Source organism: Ischnura elegans, chromosome 8 (genome assembly GCF_921293095.1).
Source record: "Ischnura elegans chromosome 8, ioIscEleg1.1, whole genome shotgun sequence".
NCBI lineage: Eukaryota > Metazoa > Arthropoda > Insecta > Odonata > Coenagrionidae > Ischnura > Ischnura elegans.
The window spans coordinates 106,267,118-106,291,557 of record NC_060253.1 but is presented as its reverse complement, the minus strand read 5'-3'; the positions used below and the strand labels follow the sequence as shown (position 1 = coordinate 106,291,557).

The following is a 24,440-nucleotide window of genomic DNA, read 5'->3' as shown; positions in this document are numbered from 1 at the left end:
AAAACTAATGCCATAAAGCCCCTCTTTTACCAAACCACGACATGAGGGGGCACTCTCTGACTACCCCTGTGACGGCCAGCTCTCCAAACATGCATACCAAATCCCTGGATCTAACCAAGCATCATTAAGTTTCGCTAAATACCTGATCATGTGTTACAGCATAAAGTCTAGTGTTTGTGCATTATGTTTATTACAATTCTTTACTTAATTTACAAATTGAGAATTTTTTTCAAAGTAGATAGCATCAAAGATATATGTTGAATTAAACCTACTCATTGCATAAAATAAACATGTAATAATATGTAATAATATTTATTGGCACATTGTTTTAACATATTTAGTATCTGGGTGGCTTCTTATAAATAGATATCTCATCACATTTAGAAAAGAAAAGCATTCACATAATATAATAATACCAAAAATTATATAAAAGCACACATACAACAAGCAATTTCAGATGTAACAATTAACGTCCTCACAAATTCATTTATAGAATAATAGCATATATCAACATGTTTTTTATTCTTTTCATAATACTGCTTGTTTAATTAACATAAAAGTTTTGATACCCGCCAAGTGGTATAAAAAGTTTGTTTTGGGCTGTTTATTTTTTATCTAAATAATTTGTAAGTTTATGTTTTATTACTGTCCTATATATCGAGGAAATGCATGGTAGACTTGTACATGATAAGGCAAGAAACTTTTCCTTACTACTTTCCTTACTTACACTAATTATTTTCCAGATATTTTTGCATTTTTTTTGTTACGGTGAATTTATGCTCCTGACCCTTCCCTTTGGAATATGTGATGTGATCTAGTTGGGAAAGTGAATTTTGGAATGACTGCTCGGAAAGGGATGCCTACTCCCTCTGAAGATATTTGTGGGACGTGCTTTCCCGTCACCTTCCATCCCTTAGGAATAAACTGATGCACGGGGAACATTGTGACATGGGTTTTCCCAGTTTCACCGAACCATTGAATTCCACATCTGTCCACATAGTTCAAATGAGGTGATGATTCCTCTCCTTCCGTCGGAAGATTGTCGGAGAATTTTGCATCTATAAAAGTTCCATCAGGAAATTGATAGCGCCCTGAGAGAAAGAAATCATGCACCCGTGTTAAAGGCTGCTGTCATAAAATTTTCAAGCTGCTTTTACCTCTTAAATGAAGGGGAAAAATTGGATGAATTGTTTTAACTAGACAATACAACTATTTTACATTGTGGGGAAATGAATTGCTCCTGGAAAAATAGTCTTCAATTTTGATTGCATATTAATGAAAATGTCCAAAAAAAATATCTGTCCCACCCTCTTCCCCAAAGGAGATTATGTATGTGAAAATAAGCATGACTCCCCTAAACGCCCCACATAATTAATAGATACCCCCTAATAATATAAGAAGGGTTCCACGTGAGGATACAATTCAATTTAAAAATATATAATTGAATAATACAATAAAGTGAATTTTTATGAAAAATGTAAATACAGAGAGCAAAAAAGATGAAGGGGTCCACTATTGGAATGGCGATTTTTGGACCCTGCCTTACTCTCTTATTGAAATATCGTGAGATTTGGCTCCCTCTAATCTCAGGAGAGATTGTTCAAAACGTGTATTTTCTGTGTAAATACGTTAATTTATGATTCATTGCATTGAATTGTTAAAAAAAACGATAGTTTGAATTATTTTCAATTGAGATTAGTGAAGAGAAGTATGTATGTATGTATTTAAGATTTCATTTTGCTCAATTCAACCTAGTTTTCTGTCTCTTTTCACACTGTTTCTTGCGGAAACAAAAATTACGTGATACTTACCCCCACTAGAGATTGGGTGAGAATCAGCTTCATCCCTTCCCCCCCCCCCCCCTTAAACTCCTTACTTAATTAAGCACCTTCTGCCAAAAAGGGCCCTTATTCTCCCTATCAAAAATATGCTACAAATTACAAATAAAAAAAAATACAAATACAAATTATCATGTGATATCAAATGTCTTCCACCTACACCATTCAAGAATGCTTTGAAGAAATATTTAATGGAAAACAACTACATACTATAGCCTGAAAGATTTTATGTTGGGCTCTGAGTAATCTTTGTCCATCAGCCACAAAAAATTGTAACTTCTCCTTTAAACTGTAAAAATAGTGAATATTTCTATCACTTCATTTATTTGTAGCTATTATTATTTATTTTTATCATTTTTTGACGACTTCCAATGTCACCAGTGCTTATGTGATCTCTAGGAACTATAGAAATTATTATTATTATTACTGTATTTCTCCGAATGTAATCCCCCTCGGAATATAGTCCATTCCCCTAATTTTGAGGCTTCAGTTTCGGGAAAAGTTTAAAAAATGCGTTTGAATATAGTCCCCTATTCCCTATAGTCCCCCCCCCCCTCTTTACTTTTACCACAGGCATTTTTGGAAAAAAAGGGGAACTATATTCAGACATATACGGTATTAATGGATGCCCCCTAAGAGCATATAAACATGGGTTCGTTGTTCCGTGGGAAATTTGATGAGCTAATAAATATATTGTGTATAATTTTTCCCAAGTCTGTCATTAAAATTTGTATTAAAACTCCATCCTAGCACTTGCTTTGAGAGAAAAAAGTCATTACTTGTGAGTCTAAAGACTTTTTCCATGTGCGAGAGATGACAAATATGCATTGAGTCTATGAAGTAGTAACATAATTTTCTGTATTTATTCTTAAATTGAGGGAATTTCAAGCCATGTTCATGCTAATGGTGTTATGCAATTCTTGAAAAGAAAATAATTCATGAGCAGTAAAAGATGTTGGTGTCGGAATGTAACCTTAGTGCCCCAATCCAGATTTAAAAAACTTGGGAAGATCCAACACTCACCTTGTCCATTATACTTCATTTTATCAATGGATCCACTGTAACTGGAAGCATCTGGGTAGTAAATTAGAGCATCAGGGCAATCAAGAGTGTCAGAGGTCCAAAAACCATCATAGACATGGCCGTCAACTGTGGTGTAAACACCATTTCCTGTGGCAGGTGATATAAGCACACTATGTGAGACTAGAATACATATGTACATATATATTAATATGTATATGGGATACATTTTTTGAGTGTGATAATATCCAAATTCTTCCTCTAGTGTTTAAACATTGGGCTATCTGGGGAAATCCGTTGCATGAACCCCCACCGAAAAAAATTGGTGATAGGAGTAACTTCGGTAGCTTGATGTCCTGAGCACCTGACAGGAAAGCAGAAGGTCCCTGGTTTTTTATTTCCTGTCGAGGTGAAATTTTTCCATTAGTTTCTGTCCATCATTGCATCTCCCCCGGGGCACTCCTGCCTGAGGACACCAACATGATGGTTACCTAAAAGTACCGTATTTCTCCGATTATAGTCTCCCTCTGAATTTTGAGGCTTCAGTTTCGGGAAAAGTAATAAAAATGTGTTTGAATATAGTCCCCCCCTTTACTTTTACCATGGGCATTTTTGGATAAAAAGGGGACTATATTCAGACATACATATTGTGGTGGCTCACTGAGGAGTGTCCAACAGCCTCTTCCGTACTGAAAAAATGAAATTGAAACTTCAACCCTAATTAAACTGACCTTCCCTCGTAATCACTCCAGTTTTTAAGGCCTGGAATAATCCCTGGAAAGTGTCTCCGTTCTTGAATTCAAACTTTCCATCTCCAAAGCTGCAATCACCATCATGCACAACTCCAAATTTGCTAATCAAAGTCTCTGGTTCCAAAGCATTGGTCAGGGTTGCATCATTGGTGGCTGAATCCACCCTGACCTCTCTTGATTCTTCATTTTGTCCCATAAGGAGCTAGCAGAGGCAGCTGCTGAAAATAGATGTTTTGGTTAGAACTCGTCTTTGCACACACAGTTCTTGATGTGAGGCACTTCTAATACAGAAATAGAAAGGGTTGGAAGCTGATAGCATAAAAATTAGAGCATAGGACGCAGAATGAAGAGAAACTTTTGTGACTTTGTGGACCAATGTTACTTCTGCTGCCATAGGTATGTAATGTCACTGCCTCTGTCCCACATGATGTAATGCTAAGGCCCACCAATGTCTGGGAAACAGATTTTTCATAAGACGCACATTTGTGGTAAAATTGTTGATTTTCATCCTGATGAAGTTGAACATCTGTGTAGTTATTAGTGGTTAAAATCAGGGTGCTTTCCACAGTTAATTTTGAAGTCAATGACAATGACTTGCAGAAGATTGGCATTTATGCAGTGTAGTGAAATTTATTAACCCAGAGGGAAAGCTCTTATTTTTACACTTGACTGACTGTAATATATGTAACAATTGCCTGAGTGAATCTCAATTCCTTTAAACACATTCCCTTGCACAGCCCACCATATAATGTCTGTATGTCCCGCTAAGAATTATCCTTGGCACATATGTAAATGTAGTAACATACATAGTGCCTTCAATGAGGCCTGACAGGGAACATATTCAAGAATGGAATAAAATCTGTTGTGTACTGACCAGGCAGTTAGCAGGGGGAGGGGAAGCTTTGAGGGTTCAGCCACCAAGATGTTCTCCCTAGTGGCATCTACCCATGATGCATCTGCCAAAGAGTCCAATAGCCCAATGACACCTAACCTCTAATGCTACATTTTCTGGTAATTACATTTCATAATATGTGTCTATAATATTTGTCTTCGTGAATTTAACTGTTAGCATAATGCCAACGAGATATATATAAGTATATATAGCTGATTTAACAAACACATATGGAGTCCAAAGCACAACAGCTATGGTCTTTTCAGTGGTAGCTATAAATTACAACCTTTTAGTATTATGAATACAAAATGTATTGCTAATTTAACCCTGTCCTGCCGGCACCTACAATTGGAAAACGATTTCTGTGCTAGGAGTAGCATGAAAGTATTTTCAACATCTCTGTACGGAGCTCTTTTTTGGGGGGTGGAGTTACCCTGGTATTTTCGTCCCTCAGATTTGGGACCCAACTCAAAGGGGTGCCCATCCCTTACCCCGGCCACTGGTCTAGACCCTCTAACCCTATCAGAGCATGAATCCACAGTTTACTGATTGCGTTACGAGAGTTTTTTCAACCAAATATTGCATTTGATTTTCAATAATTTACTCTTCTATAGGTATTACGAACATATTTAGGCATTGTGGAATTTTAAACGGTTTTCTAGCGTTAATAAAGACAAAGTTAGTGAACATAAGGTATTAAGACTACAAGTCCAGAAGTCCGTTATTTTTAATGCTAAAATTTCGTTTAAAAAGCTTACGCACAGGACAAAATGAAGAATTCATCACAAATTATAAAAAGTTGTGGTATGCTTCATAATATACCATTAAAATAAGCTATCGGCAATATAACTGCTTAGCAACGAATTCCTGCGGTGAAGATGATCATAAATGAGTGGAAGGGTTGGGCTTAATTGCCGAGGAGTGGCTCTAAGGACTGCCTAAGCTCGGTCTCTGGCTGGGCCTGAATGCATCAAACAATTGCTACCTCAGTGGTCACTTCCCTTCCCTCGCATTGGCCAGAGCCGACATCCGGTTGTTTGCGTTGAAAAATCTTCAAAAGCTATACCCAACATCAGGTGTTCTGATTATGAAAATGCCTGTCAGCTCAACCCTACCTCCAGTGTGAAAGGGTTAGTGAAATTTATAGTTTTCTGATGCAGGCGAATTGACAACAAATATCAGTGTAGTCAACCTGCATACCAACCAAGCTACTGCGGAAGCAAATTTCTGACTGTGTACTTAGTACTAACATCATTTACCATCTAATATCTCAGATTTATAGCCAAATACATAGTTTAATTTTTCATATACATAATTTGTATTGCACTTTTAGAAAATTTGCAAATTCCCTACCCGTTTAAAATAATTTGATATATGTATGTCACTTAGTGCCACTAACTTTACCTTTTCCAACCCCTGCTTCTGGAAAAAATCAAGACTCAAGACTTCTCATTTTAAAAATGTGAAAATTTTCTACTCGATCATAATTATTGTGGCAACAACATTTTTTGCCATGAAACTTTACAGCACCAAAGAATGCTTAGTTCAAATCTTTTCCTGAATAGAGCTGAAAATGTATACATTTTTGACGTTACTTAGAAGCAACATTGGGTTATAATGGGTTAAAACCTCAACTTCATTTTTCTCCACTATCTCCTTGAGAATCCAATATCTTATCCAGGTCACACGTCTAGCCAAGTCTTTTTTGAGTTTTTTGCTTCTTGAGAATGAAGACTATGCTGCTGAAATCTCAAGGAATGTTTTCAAAGTAAATTGCATTTAAGTATGAAGTGTGTTGTATCAATGTATTGAGCATGATTAGATAGCTGACCACCCACAGCTAAGTGTAAGTCATTTTAATTATAATTGGTGTGTTTTATAGCTCCCTCCCTTGGTTTCTTAGAACAACAATTCTGTGGCTTAATGATGCAAGGTGAACTAATCCCGGGTCTGGATAAGTGGTTTGCAAAGATGCATCATATCACTGTTGTAAACTAAATTGTCAGATGCCACACCATGCAGTTCCGTTTTAAACAAGGTACCTGGGAGGCAACTGTTGTATGATGCAATCCATGGTAATTTGTCATTATCACACCCTTGTGCCATTTCTGCAGAGCTCCCAAGAAGGCAACAGGTGTACAATCATGCCTTTTCACATCCTGCCGCAATTTGTGTAATTTTAGGCAATCAAGACTTACAGGAACAAAGACTTTAGTGTATACTAGTAGGCTAAAAAACCCGTTCGACTTATCTTTATATTTACTGATATACTTATTTCCATTCTATATCGAGTATAATGGGGGGTCGGCAAACTTGTATTCATTCTCATGAGCTGTAAATACTATTTTGCATAGCTGCAGGGCATGTAAAGTAGAGCATTTTCATTATTTCAACACAGCTCTTCTGACCTTGAGAATTTCAACTTATTTTATAAAACCAGAATACCAAGTTAAGTAGATATTATAATTTGTCAAGATGCGAAAAACATGTACTAAGCAATAGCCCATTAATGCCCTTATTTGACGGCATTAGAAGTTGTAGTGGCAAGCCAATAGAAAGTAATAGAAATTATTATTTTCAAATGTATTCCATGATAGTTAGAAAATTCAACCTAAAACAGTATTTTTTTAGGAATGATGGCATTTTCATAATAATGACATTTTATTTAACCAAGTTTATTTCATACGCAACTCCTAGTCCAAGTATATTTCTCGTTGTTGTTTTCCGCAGTTTCCAGCTTTGCAGCTGTCTCCTGGGACATACGCAACTTAAATTCCTTGTAAGAATTTATTTCGCACTTTAATCCTAACATTCATAAAAATAAGACGATCATTTCTGATCATATCTAGGAAGAGAAAGATTTTCACTTCCTCTACTTGTGGAATTGGGATTAAATATTTCTTATAATATAAATACCTTTTGTACTTTATAAACAGATTTTTCTTCACAAAATTCGGTTGAAATTTTTTCAGCTATTCAATTTTGTGGCTTTTATTGCATATTTCGCCCATTAAATCCAACAGTGAGATTATCAACACAGTATTGTTACGGAAACCAAAATTTCCCGGTTCACGCGGTTCACTATCATGTGCTGCCACAGCTTGGTTATTTTTGTAACCATTTGCTCCATTTTTTCCCGTTTCACTACCCCTTTGAGCCCCTTGAGCCATTTTGTGGCAGACGACCGCAGACGAATTGTGAAGGTTAGGAAGACGGCAACCGGGCAATAATGTTACGAACTACGTATATTATTCGAAGCAACCTTGTAAGGACTACCACGAAACAAGTCACTCGAAGCAACTTATCGAGGTGTTTAAGTTCAGAATGTGGGAGGGGAAGGCATTTTAACAGGTGATGTTGCTTATTTGGTCTTTGTTCCTTGCTTATATAGACTTTACGCGATATCAAATCGAATAAATCATTGAAAACTATACCTTTTCATACATTTCGACTGCATCAATGTTGGCTTATGCATCAACCTTTTTTGTTAGTGAAGTATTTTGCTAAATGTTTGTTGGGAGTTGATGGTGAAGAATAACTTTAACTTATGTAGAGTTATAGCTGTTGATGTTGATCGTGACTAAACGTTATTTAATTGGGAATACTATCTTTCTTGTGGCCGTTGCCGCTCTTATAGTGAATGTCAACAAAGTGATATGTGGTGAAAGCTTGGCTGGTAACCCATTGTCAATTAACTCTATCATTGGTAATTCAACTTGACATAAATGGCCAATGGGGTCGAATAAAGTTACAGTCGACGAAACGAAATGAAAGGAGAATATCTTTATTATGCCTTAGGAAGTAGCACTCAGCGATGTTGGACTTCCAGTTTTGTCTACACAGTCTATTTTGATTGTGCTCCCTTTATTACTTGCATTTCATGGTGGCATAAAACTGATGTTTTCGTTGTGACCCTCCTAGTCTACATGATTGGTCTCTAAATAAAGCACCGAAATCATTACATGGAAGTGGACATTTATCGCTAACTACCCAATGATTTCAGATTCAGCCTTTTAAGTGTTCTTGCTGGCTTTAACGCCGTATGTTGACTCGAAGATCCTTTATGTGCACCCTTGATGATAAGTCTATTCGTACATGCAGTACATGACACCATTTGAAATCTGATAGTTAGAATTGTTATGCATTGATGTGGTCATATTTGGGTGTTAGTGATTTGAATTCTAAGACCAGGATGTAGTGTCGTCTTGAAGGAAAGCTACCATCAATTAGGGCGATGTTGTAATTCTGATAATGAGTATCAGGTCAGATTATTTATGGAATTCCGTTTGTGTTAAGTGCTGCACTACTATATTACCTTTAAGGCAGTATTGTGGACCTAGATAGCAATTGGTAAAAAATTTTATAGAAACTTTCTTTAAACTTGCATTGTGCATGACAAGTAGGGTCTGCTGGTATGGGTTGAGTATTTCTCTATGCCTCAACAGTATTGTAACACAGGCTCTGAAACAAATTTTGCATGAGTATGGAAGTCATAGGAATGAAAGGATTAATAGAAGTCAATAAATGGTAAATCCAAAAGATTATAATATATTATTACGAATTGTTCATCATCAAATTTTGGTCATGCATAAAGCATAGCATTCGAAGGGACAGTGAACTGAAAACCCTAAATGAATGATAAGAATCCCTGTAAATACAAATAACCGCAGAAGCGGTGCACAGGGGTTTCACAGCTTCAAGTTCATTTCTGTTTGAATGAAGCACTGTAATACAGCTTGTGCAGTGCATCAATAGCGCATGCGCAGTACATATATGTACAACCTGTCCTTTCAGGTCAAAACTGAAAGTCTCCAATAGTTTTAGGTTTTAACTCTCCCATAAATGTACCACCACCAACAATGATTAATTAATCACATTTGAGGAATTATTATTCATCTTGCACTCCTATGCTTAGTAAACTTAACATTTTCAATGATTTTTTTCATGTTTGACTCAGTTGTTAGTGATGGATATGTTTGGTGTTATTTCTGTGTGGTAATTGTGGTTTTCACAACTTAATATTAATCATTATATATATTTTTAAATCAATCAGTCATGATGGTCAACTAATGTTGTAGTAGGAAATATTCTGCCCCCAAATATATTCAACCTGTTTTAACCCTTTCATGCTGGTGCCTGCAATAGAAAAACGTTTTCGTGCTACGAGTAGCATAAGAATATTTTAAACCTCTCTGTACGGAGCTCTTTTTTGGGGGTGAGTTGCCTGGGTATTTTTGTCCCTCAGATTTCGGGCTCAGCTCAACCCTTACCCCACCCACTGGACTTCACCCTCTAACCCTATGAGAGCACGAATCCACGGTCAACTTATTGCATTACCAGTGTTTTTTTCAACCGAACATTGTAGTTGATTTTAAATGATTTACTCTTCTAAAAGAATTACTCATGTTTTTTTTTTAAGCATTGTGGAATTTTAAATGGGTTTCCAGCATTAATAACAACAAAGTTAGTCAATATAAGGTTATAAGACTATAAGTCCAGAAGTCCGTTATTTTTAATGCTAAAATTCCGTTCAGAAATTGGTTGGGCACAGAACAAAATGAATGATTCATTTCCAAGTAATAAAACATAGTAGTATGCAGTAAAACATATCACTGAAAAAACTTTTGAAAACATAACTACTACACAACAGATTCCTGCGGTGAGGATGGTCAGAAATGAGTGGGAGGGTCGGGCTTAATTGCCTAGGAGTGGCCCTAAGGACTCGCTAAGCTGGGTCTCAGGCCGGGCCTGAATGCATCGGACAATTGCTACCTCAGCGGTCAATTCCCTTCCCTCATGTCGGCCAGAGCCGACGTCTAGTCGTTTGCGTTGAAAATCCACAACATCTATTCCTGACGTCAGGTGTTCCGCGTGTGAAAATGCCCATCGGCTCCACCGGACGTCCGGCGCAAAAGGGTTAAGAATAAGATTTAAACAATTCTCTTCCTGAGGCACCAGGCAAGTGCAAATCAATGTAGTAAAACACTTTCAGATTGCATATAGTGGTGCGTATGGTTATGCCCTCCATGGTGATAAACTAGAGTTATAAATCTATTGATGATGTACATCCCTTGCACATATCTTAAATTTACTTCAGTTTTACAATCTATATGAAGTCATGAATACCAGTAATTAAGGTATGTGATTGTTTGATATTATTATTTTCTCTTTCTGAATCGAATGCGGATGAAGATAAAAAGTCTATTATTACGTTTAACTTACATTATAGAATTTATCTCTTGCATCCAAAACGTATACGTATACATTTAACCTGGTAGCATACAAAGCAGTCTTACAACCAAACAGTGATCATAATATAATCAAAATTTTTGTCAAAAAAATGTGCAAAATATGATTTGATGCTTTGCCGGCGAATGATGTGGATAAACTCTTCTCAAGATTCCCACCGGGTTATTTTTTTCCATGATGGCCAACGTTTCAAGCTCCAACTCGGGGCTCATCCTCAGGGCTGAATGCTGTTTTATTTGTTTGTGGTTGCTAAGTCTCATTGTTAAAATAAATTTAGCTAATTGAAATAAATATAAAAAATAACTAAAAAGCATGATGACAGTTCTTTTATCACACCTATATGAAACTTAAGAAACGATATATTTCCATGTGTGACCTTTTTAAAAAGAAAATAATTTTCTTTAACTGTAATAACGAGCAACTTTAATCAACTGGCTAGCTCTGTGATGCTAGATGGTGTTAGTTTTGGATTTTTGTTTTCGTGATTTTATTCTTTTTTCCTTTGCTGGTCAAAGCGAGGGACCCAGTCGGTCTCAAGACTCATGGCGTCTACTGCATCCTATGTGAGTGCAGGGAGCTTATATTGGAGAAACTGGTTGCACCATTGTGTCTAGGCTCAAGGAGTATAAGCGCCACTAAAGACTTGGGTCATTGGAATAATTTGCCATTGCCGAACATTGTGTTAGCCAAGACCACACAATTAAATTTGAAGAGGTGAAACTAATTTGCCACACCAAAGGTTTTTGGGATCACCTCACGAAGGAAGCTATAGAAATAAAGCAAGAGGAAAATAACTTCAATAGTGATTCTGGGCACTCCGTCAGCAATACCTGGAAACCTGTTCTGCTTAAGATATTAGAAGTAAGGGAAGGTTTGTAAAGACAAAAATCTGAAACTAATGCCATCTAGCAATACAGAGCTAGCCAGTCATGATGCAGTTGACCAAATTTGCTCGTTAGTATAGTTAAAGAATTAAAAAAAAATTTTTAAGGTCACTCATGGAAATAGATTGTTTCTTAGGTTTCATATTGGTGTAATGAAAGAACTGTAATCATACCGTTTTAGTTATTCTTTATATTTATTTAAAAAATGAGACTTAGCATCCACAAACAAATAAAACTACATTCAGCCCTGAAGATGAGCCCCAAGTCGGAGCTTGAAACGTTGGCCATTATGGAAAAATTAACCTGGTGGGAATCCCCAGAAGAGTTGACCCACAAAAATGTGCAACTTTCCACTATAGCCTTTAAAAATGAGAGGAGTCAAAAAGTCAAATAGTTTTTTCACTTGAATCGGTGCAGCAAATACATATATACATGCCACTTCCTGTCTGAGCCATATGTAAATTTTGATCAAATTTGCCCCCTGTCATTCGTAACGTAATAATTTCATTCGCTAACATAATAATTCCAATGATAGTTTGTTTATAAAAATGAGTAACACCATTTGACTTTTTTTAGCATCTACTGATTTCATTTTATTTATGTTAGTGGGCTTAAAATTCCCTTACAAAACTGTCAAAGATAAACTTATTCCAGTTTTGCTGGCATTGCCAAAATTTTTCATGCAATTTTGAGTGGAAAATAATAAACTTGCTGCTGAATCTCTTATCTTAAATACTATTTACTGGAATGTGAGATGTTTTTTGCAATTTAAAGTCACCAAGAGGAGTTAGATGCACGTGTGGTACATAGGGGTAAACATCTTCCTTAAAATGAAAGTTAAGTTCTTGACTCCCATGATGTAAGAGAGTGGAACTCATCAGGCTTGATCTACGCAGAAGAAAGCTTTTTGAACTGATCTGGAGCCAAGAACTTTAAATTTGGAATTAGCTTTCATTTGAAGTCCAGATTGAGACCGGTGAATTTTCAACTGATCAATATTTTCAGCATTGTGCTGCAAGGAATACTCCATTAAGGTTCACTGCAACTAAATATATTTTCTTGCTTTTTGAAATCAATTCATAAATTTTATCTTTTATTATTATTTTAATGTTTAATCTTATCAAATTGACCTGTCTGTCCCTCGCTAGTTTTTTTCCTCTGGAATACTTAACCCCCTCCACTTCGATTAATTTTCTGAATATCATGCTCCTTTTCTCTATTTATTTTCTCTGAGATTCTCTTTTAAATTATTGGCAATGAAATGATATTTTGTAATCAACGTAGAACCGTATAATAAAATGTGATTGTTAAACATGGAGAACACAGCTATTGCTACTCGACTGATATCATATCATTCCTTCCAATCAGTGGCGCAGCAAGGGGGGAGTTTTGGGGGATAAACCCCCCCCCAGAGCTCAGAGAAATTTTTAAGTTTAATCCATTTTACTTAATTGGATTGATATTACTAATACAATAGTGTAAGGATGAATAAAATATCCCTCAGAAAGCCCTACAACTCACCGTTTTGAACTATTTATCTTTAAAATTCCGCAATTTATTAATCTCGTACCTATCGCTTATCCTGGTGGGTATACCATGCCCCCATACACCCCGGTAATAGTTGCTCCTAAACCCCCCCCCCCCAGCCTTAATTCCTGTATCCTTCCAATGTATCATGTTTCATGAAATATGAATTATTTATGTATACTATGAATGTTTTAACATTGTTAAGCTTTCAAAATAATTATATTGTTTGTCAAAATAGAGCTAAAATTATGAGAAACCGATGACGAGATACACTCGTCATTGAGTGGTTTGGCATCAAAAGTTCATGACGAGCTAGGCTCGTCACTATAGCGCAAGGGATAGCCGGAGTTAAGTTCATCCAGGGACCAGACCTGCTGATTTCCTGAATGGTCAAAAACTCACTCAGACAGGATCGAACCCGTGACCCCAGGATTAGCAGTGCAAGGCTTAACCACGACACCATGGGGGCTGACAATTTCATTTTACATGTTAATTTTGCATTTCCCTTATTGGGTTTGGAGGGAAGAGGACCAGCTTTGGTTTATGTAAACATTAGTTGTTAGTCATGGTGACTGTTGTTTCTAATCCAACCCTTCTAGAATATGTGCCTCCGCGAGCCTTGTACATATATATATCGGTACTAGATATTGGTATCATTTCATGTAGTCCAAATGCCTGTGCTGCTATTGGAATTAAGGTCTAATAGTTTTTTAATTGGGAAAAATATTTCATGAAGTTAGCATTAATTGAAATTACTGAATTACTATTACTGAAAGTATTATTTTGCTTAAATTTTCTCTTTTCATAAGTAGTATGTGAAAATGGTGAAATCAATACCTCTATCCTGTGAAGTTTTCACTACGGTCATTGTTAGGTCTAATTTAATATTTGCTCTAATTCAGGGCACCTGTGTCATCTCATCTAGTCTCTTCATGTCGTAGCATCAATGCTCCCAATTTGTCAAGCAGACAACGCTACTATGCATCTGACAGCAACTACCCTAGTCATGAGAAAGTCCTCCTGCCTGCATTATCTCCAACCATGGAAAAGGGCACAATCATCAGCTGGGAGAAAAAAGAAGGTGAATTTAGCTCTTTATTTAATTCTTTCAATGTTTTTATGTATCTTTGAATACCTCGAAATCAGAGAATTACTTTTGAATTTCTGTTTGTGGTAGGGAATGTTTAAAATAATCATTTTCAAAATTGAAGTATTGCTTAAATAATCATAATTATTTTCCTACCAAAATCTTCTGCAAAGGCAACAATTAGGAATGCAAGAGACAGCAATCAGCAGATTTGGCTGAAAGGAGGAAGGGAACTTCGATGTAAATGACACGTAGACCAATGGTGGCTCGAGTTTATTGTCTACTCATATACACCTTGTATGCGACTGCCTCATACCTTGATGTCTTGGCATACCCCTCGTGCGAAGCCCCCATTGGCTCTGGATGTTGTCAGTACATTGCTCGTCTAGGTACAAAGTGGTAGATCCCATTTTTAAGAATTCTAGCTTGGGGAATTCAGAATCCACATCCAGCTTGAAAAATGAGCATGACGGATCATATGAAAACCACAGTAGTAAAACCTGTAAATGTTCTGCCTCGAAAGTCTTAATTTTGTAACCTATAATTTCATTTTTTTTATTTAATGTTATGTCTTTAATGGAGTTGTGGCCACATTTAATATTAGTGGACATATTTTATGGGGTGTACGTTACTGATATGAGCCTACATGAAAACTCCAGTAATAACACCAAGGGATATAAGTAAAAGTTAGTCTATTCCTTTTTCTTTGCACAGAATACCACCAAGTAAATTAAAAATCAAGAGATTATTATGGATGATATTATGATTAATGTGAGTACATTAGAAAGCTATTTATCTATGATAATGGAGTGAGAATCATTAAGGGGTGATAATTAAAAATAGTGATTATATCCGCTCATGATCATTTTCCAATCACTTTTGACCTCTTTTTAATACTGTGCTTCTCTCAGCCTAATTAATCTAGTCTATGTAACTACATAATAGAAGGGATTACACTACCAAATATTTTGTCTGATTTATAAAGCAATGGGTGTAAGAAAGGCTCTCACCAAATTTTACCATTGAGCGCAGAATAATTTCGCCCCTAGAGCAGTTTGAAGTTTCAACTTGAATTCCGCGCCAAAAACGTATTTCTCGGGCGACGCCATGTTGATGACGTGTGAACCTCATGATATCTGCATCGCTTGCATAAGGAGTGCATTGTCGTATACGTTATTTCAAGTATAAGTAAATACTAGATAAAACGGAGAATTTTAAATGAGTGGGAGGAAACCTTATGTATAATGTTGTGTGCCGAGATGTGAATTAACCTCTCGTTAAACCCCAGAAAAGTATTTTTGTGGTGTGGAACGACCTAGACCGGGGAAGGCGGTGGTGTGACGCTGTACGGAGACTGCATATTCCTTTAGAAATTGGCTGTTGTAGAATGTGTGAGGGCCATTTTAATGTAAATATCTTCTGCTTCTCATAGAGATTTAGTTTCCATTACTCCTTCTGTTGTCTTTGACCACACATCGCAAACATTTCGTATGTGCTTAAATATATACGAACTCAACGGGAAATTTTACTTTTTAATTGCAAATATATCATTCTGCTTCAATTTATGTTGGATATTATGATTATTTCGTGTGCATTTACTGCATATTTGCCCTGGTGTTCACTCTTTGTTTCTATCTTGCGCAATAAAAGCCAACCACTGCAAGGAAAGGGTCTTCGACGCTAACCTGGTAATGTGTCAAATAGTACAACCTATTACATGATAATCTCAAATTTGTACTCCAGGAACACTGATATCGAATTGCTCACAATAAACAGAAATAAGCACATTTGAATCCCGGTGACGCCAGGTCTATAAATAGAAGAACACATAGTAAATAATAAACACGGATAACTTTGCAAATCTTACAACAAAACAGAGAAGCCGGAGGGAAATACTCACTGAATGAATACTTGCAAATAGTTTGAACTATCATTAATCGAAAAAGAATAATTGACAAATTATAAATTATAATGTGTGACTCCTTTCGCCAGACTTCAAACTGTGCGTTAATGCTAACGCCTGGATGTTATCCACCATTTTTCTCTTAATTTTAAAAATTCGCATCGGCAATAATTAAAGCATAATATTAAATACTGCGAAATTACGATTGTAAAAAACCTGTTAATAAGCAGGAAAAGGAGCTGAAAAAATTATGAAAGACAGTCCCGGCCCCTTAATCTTCACTATCCGAGCTCAAAGCGTTGCTCACTAGGCCACCGCTGCGGCGACCCGGGTCACGGCCGTTACATGAAAAAAATCATATAATAATTACTTTAACCACGACGGGTAAAAACCGGTGCAAGAATGCAGTAAATGCTCACGAAATAATCATTACACCCTACATAAATAGAGGCGGAATGATAAATTTGCAATATAAAATGATTTGTCCCTTTGTGTGCGTGTATATAATCACAAGCGGAAAGTAAGCGGAGTGCAGCAGATAATGAAAGTATACCGGGACTAGCCACGGTGATAACTTTTTACGGAGTCACCCGCAATGCACAAATAGTGCGAAAAATCCACAGAGGAAAAATCATTCGCCTTGACCGGGATCTCCGCGATTCTCCTTGACCGCGATCTTGACCGGGACCGGGACTCGCCTATCCCGGTCAAGGCGAATGATTTTTCCTCTGTGGATTTTTTGCACTATGCAGCAGATAACTACGAAAGGAGTATAGGATACTAAATTTCCTTGAGAAGCAGAAGTGGTGCCTCAAACTTTGTCCTAAAACTTTTGAAAGTGACTGTACGTGTAACTCTGATGTAAATATAAGTGAACTTACGGATATTTTCATTAAAAAATCCCCATCTCTGAGTAACTCTTTCTTTTTGATGACAATTGTTTACCATTTTTCATGGTACGAAACTGACTTGAACATTTATCAGGAACATAGGTAGACCAAAGCGAGACCTCTGCTTTAAAAAATGCTGTTCCAACAAAATTTGAATGCTATTCCTAAAAGAAACGGAGAGAACCCCAAATTTCCTCCCTTCAGAGGGCAAGAAAACAGCTATAGCTATAGCACATTTGTTAATTTATTTCACAATTTACAACCGGAAACTAAAAACCAGTAATAAGTAAAGGATTTTGTGATGGTAAGTCCACAAATTAAAACATCCACGATAATTGCCGTGATTACTGTCTCTTTCAAAAGTGTAAACATTTCATCTTAAGAAGTTTCATTTCAATGAAATGATTCTTTTTCAGACAAAAAATTGTCCAGAGTCCCTGTTAATAATGTCAGCACACTTCTGGTATCTGCCAGAACAAAATTAACATTGTGTTTCGCCATGACGATAAACTTTTGGCCACTATTTCCACGAACGTAGTGTGTTTACGGCTTCCTCAAGCATTACTCAACGCGACATTCATGAGGTTCACACGTCACGCGGCGTCAGCCAATAGAAATACGTTTCGCGCCGTGGGCGTGGCCGAAGCTCCTAGCGGACTTTCAAAGCTACTTATCTCGGTTAAAAATCGAATTTGAGCTCTAATATTTGGCGTGAGTGTTTTTCATTCATATGTTTTTGGTTTTAAATAACGAAAGCCAATTTTTAATTTTGGGTGTTCCCTGCTATTGTTGTTTTGAACAATTTGAAGAATTCCATTCTTCATTTGCAGGAAGACTTAAAATGTGAAGTACCTATGTTAAATATTGTAGATCTGGGTCAAATTCCAATCCACGTATACCACCTAAGTATTTACCATGTATGTATTAACTTAGGGAAGTGAATTTGCATGGCATAATAGCAAACCATATCATCCATACATACACCAAAGCGCTCAATCACCAATGCAGCTGTGTACAAACTGTAAGCCAAAACAAGTTGCTTTGAGCTGCATTATGTTGAAGGATATTTATATATTATATTATTTATACTCATCATCCCTAAAACAGCATTAATTGACATTTACATTAGGGGGCTACAACAAATAACAATGTACGATGACAAACATCCATGCCTTGGATAGAGTTAGCATACCCAGGCAGTACTCGAACCCACAAACTTCACTTTCGCAGGCAAGGACTGCACTCAGCCACCACCAAGGGCAGATATGCATAAATTTATGAATAAACATGGTGATTTGTATTCGGAGCTGGGATTGGCCAAGCAGGGAGTGGAAAGGGGTGAGGGGGAACAAAATTTGTCATTGGGGTTGTGGGGGTGGGGTTTTGGGAGGGTGATGAGTAACTAGGGGGATGACTTAGGAAAGGTTATGTTGTTTACAAGGTTTTCACGTATTGTAATCTCCCTACTCTCCAGTGCATCCATCCTCCTCCCTTCAATGGTAAAATGCTGAATTTATGGTTCAAAGTCGCTTTGCCCCATACCCCATGGGTGTCGGGTGAAGACTGACGAATCATCCTTTTTCCTCCAGCATGCCGTGTGCTCCTTCACTCTTGTCTTGAAATTTTGTTCTGTTTGGCCGATATAGCAAGATTCACAATTGTCACACATTTATTTATGCATACCAAATTTTAATTTGGGTTCAATTACATCTTTTGCATTATTAAGCCATCTTCCCAAGGTGTTGTTATTATTAAAGCATACATAGTATTAATTTTTCGGAATGGCTTGGAATACAACATCAGATAAAGGGCCAATAAAAGGTATTTTGCATCATTTGGTTCTATTCAATTTAAACAATGTTTAGTGGAGACTGACACCAGAGTCTCACTTCCTCAGTAGGTTTAGAATTAGAGGTTAAAAATGGCTTACAGTTCATGATTACAATAGTATTAGAGCTACAAATACATATATCACTGTTCCTGTAGTACTTATATCTATAATTATTTTTCAGGGGACAAATTGAATGAGGGGGATCTGCTTGCTGAGATAGAAACTGACAAAGCGACAATGGGTTTTGAAACTCCTGAAGAAGGATATTTGGCCAAGATCCTCATTCCCGCAGGCACTAAAGATGTCCCAATTGGAAAGGTCTGTTTCCATAATTTCCTCTTTCTTTCCTGTCATTTTTAAAAAATCTGCAAATTGCCATTGTCATTTCTATATATATCTTCGCTAAGGAATGTGTATTGCACTTGTATGAGCATGTTTGTAGGGTTGCTGAACAATCTTGCCTGATGTTACTGCAAGATTACAGTGCCACTTAGAGAATTTTAAAATGGTATGTATTTGAGTCCGGGAGTTTGACTAGCAAAGCGTTCTGAAATAACTCAATGGAGAACTGAGCCTGTAAATAATTTCATCATCTAGTTTTCATAACTACTTTTTAAAAATTGTATGCATCAATATTGCAAATTTTTTCCATACATCAAAAAGTATGTATCACAGTCGAGCATATGCGCTCATTTCATATGCCGTCAATAAGGCAACAGGTTTAGTCGATAATGATATGGAGAGATTTAAATGTGTAACTTATTCATTGTGCCCCAAGTAGTGCGTTATTGAAACAGACTAATAGTATATCTTGGCAAAGTTGTTTACACATCTGCAATCATCAGTGAGTTCTCTCATGCATCTCTGACTCCACCACATCTTGTTTGCGATGCTATCTTGGCAAAGGATATACCATTTCAAGTACATGGCATGGATTACACCTATGTGAGTTCAGCATTAATGTTACTTGTAATCGTAAGATAACTAGATAGTGTTGTAGTACAATTATAGCTAGTGGCAAAACAATCATATAAGTGAAAACAGCCTTGTTTAAAATACCTGTGGTTATACTGTTTTGTTTTATTTTCATGAAGCACTTGAAATAGTATTTTAATTTGGTGTTGGTGTCCTAGAGTCAAATCCTCGCTAAGTAGCCTGGAATGACCCCTCTTCTTTTGCTTGGGCAATGGGTGCATTCAGCTGCTCTTAGCAATCTCTCCAATCACTGAACGTGTGAGCTGTGTGATGTCATGGAACTGAGTGAATTGATATTACATATATGACAGTAATCTTCACACACTTACCTGGTAACTGATCTAGCTCCAATTTAAAATTTCATTATTGGTCAAAAACTGAAGAGACACAATAAATTATTAAATGTACGTACTAAAAAACAACGATCACATCAAGTCTTTCACTATATCATAGAAGAGACTCATGAATGACTTAATTCAGCACAGGGAGGATTAAGCACAGGTTAAATAATACTGATATAAATAAATATTTTCTTCAAAAGCATATACTTTAACCACAATTCAGTCAACCACATGCATGTAAACATGTACAGTGCAACCTCGATATAACGACACCCCACGGTGCACTAATAAACACTCGCTATAGCGAATTGTCGCTTTACCGGAGGTGGAGCAAATAATAGCCAATATACCTGTTGCGGACAGATATACAGGAACAGGAGTGGTGCGGCGACAGATAAACATCTATCCGATAAACGTAAGCATAAATCCAGACGAAAGGCGATGTTTTTTGCATCACTAAATTTCCTTACTCGAACAACGACTAACTATTCAAACCATTTATAAGCGCCGCACTGAATAAAAATCATGGAAAGCATTGTTTCGTCAATCATTATGCTAATGCACAACCGACGAAGTCATTTTTCTATGCATTTAATTAGTTCATTTACGTGATCATTCTATTATTTTGGTATTTTCCACTGAAAATTCAAAAATTAACTGACAAAACAGTATCGCGGTTATTTAATGCCTCAAAGGTTTCCATTGGTGTATGTTTATTGTTTCTGTACGTTAACCGGCAGTGAAGTGAAATAACGCATTACATTTGTTTCTACCGGTGGAAGGTTGTATAACGTTCCCGCCTTGGAAGACTTTTTCTATCAGATAATGTAATATCTTCATCATCTACGGTAAAAAGTTTGCTAAGCTTGAAAAATGACGTGATTAAAATTACCGTTGTTGAAAAAAAGTTTCTTTTTGAGTGTTACGCTCGCGACGTATTTGAAATGATACACCGAGTTTACCACGGCACTGCAAACGAGAGTTAGTTGTTCTGTGAGTTCTTCCAGCGGCCACCAGGGGATGTTCGGCTACCTACGTAACAAAAGAGAGCGCCAGTACGACTCCGACCAATGACCCGAATAGTTCACCCTTGTACATCCGCAACGGAGAATAAATACGTCCATCCGGACAATTCACGCTGAGTATCATTGCTTCGTACATCCTACATCATCGCTAAGGCGCACTACCTACCTTTAGAGGCATCATTGCAAGTAATACCTCATACTGCAAGGGTTTTGTCGGGGAGTTGTATATAAAAAAAAAGTTCCGTTTCGTGTATGTTATATGACGCGGGGAATACTTCTAAAGATACTTATGATCGGAGTCCTCTCTTCCACGACTTCAGGTTTACACCGCAGGCATCACCAGGGGAGTTGTGAGGGGAGAAAACTTTTTGGTGCTTCGCATTAGTATAATCAACCTTCCGCACTCTTAAAATTCTCGATTCGCAATCTATCCCTAAAATACTCCGCTTCAGGCTTGGGCGTAGCCCCTTTCTCAGAAGTTCCCGCAGATTTGAATGGGCAAAACCACCCGAACAAAGCTCCTTATAACTCTTCATCGTCTGCATTCCTTGGGCGCTTTTGTTTTTTTTAATTTTGCAGAGCGAATAGGAAGATAAATTTAATTTCGACACTCATATTACTCCTTTATTTTTATTTTCTCGCTTAGACGTGTTTGGTGTTTTTTTGGCCATGGTGACTGCCATCAAATGCTTTCTATTCACGCAACTCACGGACGTGCGGGTATGCTGCCGACTGCTTTCTGCCGCCCGAGGAACAAAAGAAGATTAAGCATTCGCGAATGCTAATGCCACAATATTTTCACCAAAATTAACTACTTATTTATCGAACGACAGTTTACCACATAAATTTGAGACTGAGCACTCCATTAACTTCATTTCTAACAGATCGCTAGCAATTACAGAGGTTAAGGAGTCTTGATGAAAGTCTTCCGGCGGTGAAACCCTCGCTATGGCGAGAGCCAACACCAAAAGGGTCTCGTAAAAACGAATTTTTTAACACGTTTATTGTAGGGTCAATTGACGGTGCATCGGCTATCTCTCGTTATAGCGGGAGTGTCGCTATAGCCCGTACTCGCTGTAACGAGGTTCCACTGTATAATAGATTAATAGGATACCTAACTTTATCGGCATTGTTTTCGTTGACTAAGCTAGCTATCTACCCAAGGTAGGTGCCAGAATTGTTCCCATTATCTTTTTTGAAGAAGTAAGGATTAAACGTGCATAAACCATGGTAGCAGTTTTAACTTCCATGCTCACTTCATCAGCCATCATTGGTGGTTGGTGATAATGAATCCTAGCAGAGATTTTGCTGGTGAATTCAATTGTAATTTCTAAAATTCAATTGAATATTTTGGTATTCAACTGAACTTGCTAAATTTCAATTGAATATTCAATATTTTAATTGAATTTTTGTTTGTTCAATTAAATATGAATAAATTCATTTGAATATTGGGAAATTCAATTGAAATTTAAAATTGAATTGGCAGCGGATGTTGTTTGTTAGCCTCGTAACTACCCATATATTGAAGTTTGTATTGAATGTGTAAAATTTTCTTAAGAATTAAAAGTAAAGGAAAAATATTCAAAGTAAAAGGAGAGATTTATTGAAGAACCATACCAAATAACCAATACCCTTGCATTCAGTGAACTCTCTTTGAGTGGTCATGACATCATGATCAACTGATCACTGAAAAAGTGTGGCTGAAGTACCCATCATAATTGAAACTGAATCATTCTCTTGCAAAAAAGGGCCTGGTTGGGTGGAACGATAATTATTTAGAAGTTCTGTTGCGGTTCTCATTCCTTAATACAATATTAAAATCATATTGGAATCATAGTGTTGTTTTACTCAATTACTGTAAACAACATAAGTGTCAGTGCTGACAACAGAATATGAAAAATATCTGCTCAGATATTTTTCATGTTTTGTTGATGCATCATTGACAGCCTTCTATATATACTGATTTATGTTTAAATTTTAGTGTTAGTATTAGCAAAGCCATGGATTGGCAATCCATCACGACATGCCACAGATTTTGAACTACAAAGAGTTGTTGTAATTTCTCTAAAATAGAAGTCTAATATCTTATTCGTGAATGCCAATGAGTCTATGAGAGCACAGTATGTTTCACTCCCAATATTTTCTCTACATTGCAGTTGTTTCATGAAGACTTACGTATTCCGTACTTTCTCATTGATAGTTGGTGTGCATCATAGTGGAGAATGAAGCTGATGTGGCAGCCTTTAAGGATTACAAGGACACTGCAAAGGCTGATGCACCATCGGGGCCACCAAAGGCCCCCACCCCACCTGCCCCTGCCCCCCCTCCCACACCCTCTGCCCCACCCTCTCCAGCTATACCCCCACCACCACCCAAGGCCTCCGCACCTCCCCCACCAGTCGAAGGTGGAGGAGGTCGTGTCTTTGCCTCCCCACTGGCTCGGAAGCTGGCTGCTGAAAAAGGCATCGATCTTGCGGTAAGCAACCTAGCTACTTCTCTTCTCTTTACATGTACCTAATATGTCTATACTGAGAGTCACTGGGTCATGAACATGATAGGGTACAGAAAATATCCATGTGTTGAATTGTAGATAACTTAGACTCAAATGACAGAGCCGACTTGCTGGAGATGAATTTGCAATAGCAGGCCTCATCTTGCCCATATGTACCATGTCTATTGTCCCTATTTTTAAAGTATTAAAAACATTATTTACTTGTTAAATGTTTTCATTACTATTTCTGCTCACTCCATTTGCCTGTTTAATTAGTATTTATTCTTAAGCTCAGGGAGTGAAAGTCGAAAATGCTGTCTGTATTGGGTCCTTCATATTTCAGTAACTACCGTAGAAACTTGTGTAAGAAACACACCTTTATTCCCAGAAATTGCTGCTGAAAATGGGGGTGCGTCTCTTACTCGAATTTCTTATCTTCCTCCCCAATTCCCCCGGTCACAAGTCCAAAGTGGAACTGAGTGGCCTTGGTTTTCAGTGTGAGTCAGACATCTATAAACCTAGGTCAAAAACAAGCGGGAGGCAGGGGAGCTTCTCCATTAGTGGCGTATTTTTTGCAGTGCTCCTGTGTGTGTTTCTTACTCATAAGCATTGGGCCTTGGGCAGATCGGTACTTAGAGGTGGACATGGAAAATATCCCGTGGGGTTTTTCACTCCTCCTAACTCTGTTATAAAAATTTTGTTTGCTCAATATGTTGATTTTTCATGGTGACCATT

The 24,440-nt window shown here is 37.2% G+C and overlaps 2 protein-coding genes across 7 annotated transcripts in view; one reads left to right on the top strand and one right to left on the bottom strand.

The window, feature by feature from the left end:
• Window positions 1–296: 296 nt before the first annotated feature.
• On the bottom strand, window positions 297–7,563 carry LOC124164270. 6 transcript variants are annotated; one of them, XM_046541516.1, is made up of 4 exons: window positions 7,419–7,563; window positions 3,590–3,828; window positions 2,862–3,008; window positions 297–1,091 (listed from the first exon to the last, which is right to left on the bottom strand). In XM_046541516.1, exons 2-4 carry the CDS (start codon window positions 3,804–3,806, stop codon window positions 775–777), a joined length of 681 nt encoding a protein of 226 aa, XP_046397472.1. In that variant the 5' UTR covers window positions 3,807–3,828; window positions 7,419–7,563; the 3' UTR covers window positions 297–774. The 6 variants fall into 6 exon arrangements, with proteins under 6 accessions (XP_046397472.1, XP_046397473.1, XP_046397476.1 ...); XM_046541517.1 differs by having other exon boundaries at window positions 3,590–3,825; XM_046541520.1 differs by lacking the exon at window positions 7,419–7,563 and adding an exon at window positions 5,265–5,483 and having other exon boundaries at window positions 3,590–3,825.
• A 75-nt stretch (window positions 7,564–7,638) lies between these two features.
• LOC124164269 (dihydrolipoyllysine-residue acetyltransferase component of pyruvate dehydrogenase complex, mitochondrial) overlaps window positions 7,639–24,440 on the top strand; it is a 30,332-nt gene continuing 13,530 nt past the window's right edge. The window contains exons 1-4 of the mRNA XM_046541515.1: window positions 7,639–7,853; window positions 14,065–14,243; window positions 19,055–19,191; window positions 23,415–23,690. Of these exons, the coding sequence (XP_046397471.1) occupies window positions 7,732–7,853; window positions 14,065–14,243; window positions 19,055–19,191; window positions 23,415–23,690 (714 nt within the window). The 5' untranslated portion in view covers window positions 7,639–7,731. The remainder of the gene's footprint in view (window positions 7,854–14,064; window positions 14,244–19,054; window positions 19,192–23,414; window positions 23,691–24,440) is intronic.

Bases quoted from the DNA above. Each gene is read 5' to 3' on its own strand.
- LOC124164270 (XM_046541516.1), bottom strand. From the start codon at position 3,806: ATGGGACAAAATGAAGAATCAAGAGAGGTCAGGGTGGATTCAGCCACC. The intron at 3,009-3,589 runs GTCAGTTTAATT...CACCTGCCACAG, and splicing joins TGGAGTGATTACGAGGGAAG to GAAATGGTGTTTACACCACA. The intron at 1,092-2,861 runs GTGAGTGTTGGA...TCTTTCTCTCAG, and splicing joins AATGAAGTATAATGGACAAG to GGCGCTATCAATTTCCTGAT.